Raw genomic sequence first — 6,000 nt, 5'->3', positions numbered from 1 at the left:
GAGAGAAGTGCAGCAATGAATGAATGGAAATCCAAAATCTCTGTAAATGTTCATTAAAATTATTTTTTAAAAAAAGCAAGCCCAGGAGTGTGTCTTCAGGGGCTTCCAACACCCTACCCTCCTCTGCCACCTCTTCTCTGATTCGCACTCTCATCCTGAGAGAGCCCCACCTGGCTGACCCCAGGTCCAGGCTCTGGCATGGACACTATAGCTGGCTGTGGAGTCGTCCCCCCTCCCCCCCGGGAAACGCCCATCGTCTGCCCTAGCGAAGGCAACTGTTATAATGAACATGCTAATATTAAACAACTCTGCTCCCGTTGTTATCTTGGGGGGAGAATTTAAAAATAGAACCCCTTCAATCTTTAAAAATAAATCCTATTGGAAAGCTGACAGAAGGATCTTAAAAACATCAGGATTTTAACTTTAAGGATTTTGTCATTCAGGCATTTGATTGGGTCCCAGGGAATTCTCTACATTCAAGCTGTACCTGCCTTGGGCCAAATACACTAATTCCACTTCCAAATGTGCAGTCTCCAGCCTGGCAGCTGTCTCCTTCCCTTTTAGCACTACCCACACTTTAATTAATCGGCCTGCCTCCCGCCGGGGTTGGGGACTGGCTGACTTGAATCAGCTCCAGGGGAGGGGACTTACGTGGGACGCCTTGCTGGAGGGAACCGGCACGGAAGAGAGTCGGGGGCGTTTTCTTGCTCAGTCTCTTCAACAAGCGGTCGCGCTCATTTACTCTGCAACGAAAACACAACACACGGTCAAGCCAGGAGCTCCTGTAGCTCAAAGGGACTCTGCTGCGGAGAACTGGAGGGTGTAAAATAAAACAGACAGACAGGAAGCAAGCTTCCCCACATCAAGAAAGCTGTCCACATGCACAATCTGCTCCATTATTTACAGTAGATGCTATCTTGACACTTTGAGTGCACTCTGCCTGCTGCTAAAAGCTGCTCTGTTTGCTGTCTGCCCGGACAAGTCGATTCTGAACTTGGCCTTCCTCTGCACTCAAGTGTAGTACAAACGCCCTTTTCATACCAGGCATCCTCAAAATCCTGACCGGCAGTGATCTGTTTCTATGGGGAATGTTTTAAAAGTCCCAATCTCACCTTCAACCCGTCTTTCTCAACAAGCATGCATCGGAGATATTGTAGGTTTGGTTTTGGACCACTGCCGTCAAGGAAGTGTAGCGATAGAGTGAGTTACATTAATTCCTTCCTTCCCAAGGGCAAATAAAAATAATGCTGACTCTAGACTAGTCTATGAAGAACACAGGAACATGATGATGAGGTTGGAAATATTATAGGAATGAACAAACAACATGAGACACAGAGACATGAAGTGAGCACACTGTTGCTGTTTGTTGTTGTTTATAGGTGCCATCAAGTCTAGTGTGACTCAGCGACCATATGAACAACAGACCTGACCTCTGTCCTAGCCTGTGCCACCTTCATTATCTCTGACACACTTGAGCCCATTGCTGCAGTCACTGTGTGAATCCACCTGGTTGAGGGTCTTCCTCTCCTCCTCTGTCCCTTCAACCAAGGAAAACCCTCTCTTAGCAATATGACCAAAGTACGTGAGAGGAAGCTTTGACATCCTTGCCCCCAAGGAGCACTGTCGTTGCACTTTCTCCAGGACATAGCTGTTTGTTCTTAACAGCATTCCAGCTAATTTAGCTCACCCTCCAATGCACTTCTCAGCACCACTGTGAGCACATGATATTGGAAAAATGATGCCAAAAGACCTGCTTGATGCAAGGTTGTGATGGACCTTTAACTTATTTTTTAAAAATGTAGTCTCTAGGAAGTATAATAAAGTAAAACACAATTTTATTCAATTTTATGTGCTCACTGATTGTCACTGGACTGAATACACAATATTCTGAGGTTTGAGTCTAAACTCCAGGAGGGCAGGAAAAACCCTGGGATCCGATTCACTTATTCTTTCTGCAGAGCTGAAGGTTTGTTGTTGTTGGTTTTTAACCTTTCACTCAATTAAAAAAAATTCCCCCCACACTTTCCTTCATTGACATTATGTTTTATACAATCACTCGCATATATTATTTTTAATAAAATGAATCACCATTGGACTAAACTCACCATTGGCCAGTCTTTTCAGGTCCCAGGTGAATCTTTCTCATTTCCTTTACGCCCTGCCTCCACCTATGAAATTGTGTAACCCTCTGATTTTACCCCTACCTATCCTTACCCCTCTGGTCCCACCCCTTCCCCCACTGGGTCCCTAGACATGTTTTACTAGTTATTCTTCTATTTTTACAATAATGGTTTTATGCAGTATTTGTCCTTAGGAGACTGAGTTAGTTCACTCTGCAGAATGCTCTTCATTCTCCTCCAAGTTATACAGTATTTTTCAAAATCATTGCTCCTAAGTGCTGCATAGTATTCCATCATGTGAAGGTACCACAATTTCTCAACCCATTAGGCTGTGGTTGGACATTTGGGCTGTTTCCATGTTCTTGCGATGGTGAATAACATTGCTATGAACACTGGTGTACAAATCTCTGTTTGTGTCTCAGTTCTAATATCTTTGCGGTATATTCCTAGTAGTGGAATAGTTGGGTCCAGAACTCAATTCTTGAATCAATAAACATTGTCAAACAGTAAAATCTAATCTTTCCCCCAAAACAAAGAATTTATAGCATTCTTTTCTCCCCTGAAATCTCTCCCTTCAAGATTTTCATTTTAGCAAAGAAAGAAGGAATTAAATTGAGGCATCTTTTTGAATCAACAATCAACACCCATAGAAGCAGCAGTCAAGAAACCCAATGAGATGCCACATGGGCACATCTACTGTAAAAGACTGCTTTAAAGTTAAAAAACTAAAACAAAACCAAAACCCAAAAAATTTCAGTTTGAGGACTTAGGTGTGCCTGACATAAGCCATGGTATTTCAGCCACTTCATACATATGTGAAAGCTGGGCAATATAAAAAGAAGACAGATAAAGAATTGGTGCATTTAAATTGTGGTGCTGGGGAAGATTATTGACTATACCACACACTACCAGAAGAAGAAACAAATCAAGCAGAAGGTACCCCAGGAGGGAGAATGGCAAGATCCTGGCCTGTTTCTTTTTGGACAGGTCATCAGGGAAGCCAGCTTCTAGGAGAGGATACCCTGGTAGTTTAAGTATCTAAAAAAAAAACAAAACCAAAAAATAAACCCAAGCCAAAACAATAAATAAACAAAACTCAGGCTCTCAGCTGTCAAGCTGATTTCAGAATCGAGTGATCTAAGACAGAGTAGAACTTCCCAGAGGATTTCAAAGGGTGTAAGGCTTTACAGAAGCAGCCAGCCTGATCTTTCTCTATATAGTTGCAGGTAGGTTATTGACTTCCTGGGTAGCAGCTAAATGTTTTACCTACAGTTCTATCAGAGCTGGAAGCTTAAAGTAGAAAGTCAACAAAGATGAGGGAGACCTGGCATGAGATGGATTTCTGCAGCCTCAACAAGGAAAGCAAGCACATCATTGTCATGAAGATGGTGCAGCATGGTGACATTTCCTTCTGTCACACCTTAGCTCACCAGGCCTTGGAGTCCACTCAGTGGCAACTATAACAACATCCTGGAGAAAAACTGTTGTTTATTTCTAGAAACTAAAAAAAACCAAAGTGAAATGCACTATCATTGAGCTGACTGCACTCCTGGCCACCCTCTGCTGGGTTTCTGGGGCTATTCATATTTAATGGGGGGAGATGGATCATTGTTCTCCCAAAGAGCAACTAGTGGATTCAAACTTCCTACCTTTGGCCTGGCAGCACATTTCCTTACCCCCTAGACCACCAGCGGTCCCTGTTATACTACTGCTGTTGTTAGATGCCATCAAGTTGACTATGACTCTAGCAATTTGTGATGTTAAGGTTTATTGTTCAAAATGGCTTTCCTAGCCATTTACTTTAACTTTGCCACATGGGTGGGCAAGAATTTGTAAATAGGATGTGTTAGCCTATGCAGAAGGGGAGAGGCTAGCCTAGCCACTAAATTGAGCAGATTCAGTGGCAGATAGGTAGAATCTCACCCCAGCAAAGAAAAAGAAGAGAACATGGTGTACTTTTCAGGGCCAGAGATTCTTTTTTTTTTTTAAAGGAGGGAAGACAACATGAGCTTTATGATCATGTAATGGAAGTTCCAGGAAGAGGAACCAGACCTTTGTCAGAAACAAAGTGTAAAACAAGTGAGAATGTGACTTGCTTGAGAAAATATACCTGACAGATCCCAAATAGCTGTCTGTTTTCCAAGAAAAGTAGAATAAAGACCCAATGTTCATATAAATGAATGGATACAGAAATTATGGTATAGTCACACAATGGAATACTATGCAACAAAGTATCCATAAAATATGACACAGCATAAAAGAATCTAGAGAACTTTATGTTGAACAGGCTGGAGTCTAAGATGGTGCTTTTGTTTTGGTTGAGGATCTGTGTGGATTGTTTGGTTGTTTTTAGTTAAGCCTCTTGTTTAAAATCAACAAGACCTCCTGGAGGACCCTTATATTTAAAAGTTGCACCTGAGGGATTATATTTTAATCTCTTATTACTATATTTTGGAGGAACATTCTTCTAAGTCATACAGCACTCTGGTCAATTTGGTGAGATGAGGTAATCTGGACTTGCTGTGGCACTGAATTTTGTGCCATTTGGGTCTCAAATGGCATATTGGAACAACTGTTCCATAGGTGTGCCAGGCACCATATCATGGCATAACCATTGTGGACAATGTTTGGTGGAGCTCCAGACTAATTCAAGATTGCTTAAAGTTTGGAAGCAGGAATGGCATCCACTTCCTAAACCACATGCCTCTAGAAACTCTATGAACTTGCAGAATTGATGACAGTTACAAAAAGGCTTCAGGCCTTTTAAATGTTAGTTGGGCTCAAGGGTCTAGTGTGTTATTTATCTTGGAGGAACATTCTTCTAAGTTGTACAGCACTACTCGGTCAATTTGTTGCACTGAAGTAATCTCTTTTTGCTGTGATGCTTAACCTTGTGTCATTGGGGGTCAAATGCCATAATGGCTGCCCGTAGTGGACAGTGTTTGGTGGAACTTCCAGTTTAAGACAGGTTTGGAAGCAGGAATGGCATCCACTTCCTAAACCACATGCCTCTGCAAACTCTAAGAACTTGGAGAAACGATGATAATTATAGAAAGGCTTCAGGCCTTTTGTTCATAGGGTCCTTATGAGTCATGCTCGACTCGATGACAATAAACAACAAAACAACAAGAAGAAAAATACTACATAAGATCAGCATTTTGACAGTAGGTGGAAACCCAAGCAAGATATGTATAAACGTTCAAAAGGGGAAGGGAAAGGGGAAAGGGGATCAGAATAAGAGGGAAGAGGAAAAACAGTTGGGTCCCAGAGTTAATTGAACTGATGTAAGAGTGAAGGAATTGGTAAGATGAAATGAGAACTTGTAAAGTAGAAGAGATAATAGGGATAGATCAAAGTATATGAATGAAACACAGTGTATATGAATAATTGTATGCAAACAAATAAAAAAATTAAAGAGGAAATATCAACTGAGAGAGGATAAAGAGAGAGTTAGTTAGTTAGTTGGTGGGTGTTGTATACTGTTAAATTGTAATTAGCTTGTTCCTGACCCTCCTACAGGTTTTCAGAGGAAGAAAAATGCCCTTGAGAAGATTGCCAGTCTCACTTATGAGGGCCAGAGATTCTTGTACCAGATAAACCCACCGGAGAACAGCAGCAGTTGTAGCAGAGAACCTGAGACCTGACATGTGACAGAGCTGAACCAGATTTAAGAGCCCTTTTCCTAAGTTAGGGTTTTCTTTCCCCTAATTTTATTATTTTTACTTCTTAAAATACTAAATAAATAAGATAAAAATTGCAGCTTTGGTCCAGGGATATACCTCTGAAGAAAGGAAAGGGTAGGATAGAAAGCTGGATGGAAATAAGAATCACAGGGAAGAAGTGGGAAGAATACAGTTAAATAGTGTGGATTGTAATTAAC

General features: G+C 41.5%; 1 protein-coding gene across 2 annotated transcripts in view; it reads right to left on the bottom strand.

Moving 5' to 3' along the window:
• ATP8A2 (ATPase, aminophospholipid transporter, class I, type 8A, member 2) overlaps positions 1–6,000 on the bottom strand; it is a 720,462-nt gene that overhangs the window by 11,491 nt on the left and 702,971 nt on the right. For both annotated transcript variants that reach the window (XM_006894116.1, XM_006894117.1), the window contains one exon: positions 652–743. In XM_006894116.1, coding sequence (XP_006894178.1) covers positions 652–743 — 92 coding nt within the window. The remainder of the gene's footprint in view (positions 1–651; positions 744–6,000) is intronic.

The sequence above is a fragment of the Elephantulus edwardii genome, unplaced genomic scaffold, assembly GCF_000299155.1.
Source record: "Elephantulus edwardii isolate Elephantulus edwardi_28Jun2011 unplaced genomic scaffold, EleEdw1.0 scaffold00135, whole genome shotgun sequence".
Classification (NCBI taxonomy): domain Eukaryota; kingdom Metazoa; phylum Chordata; class Mammalia; order Macroscelidea; family Macroscelididae; genus Elephantulus; species Elephantulus edwardii.
Note: the sequence above shows the minus strand (reverse complement) of the source record. Positions and strands in the feature narration are given on the sequence as shown.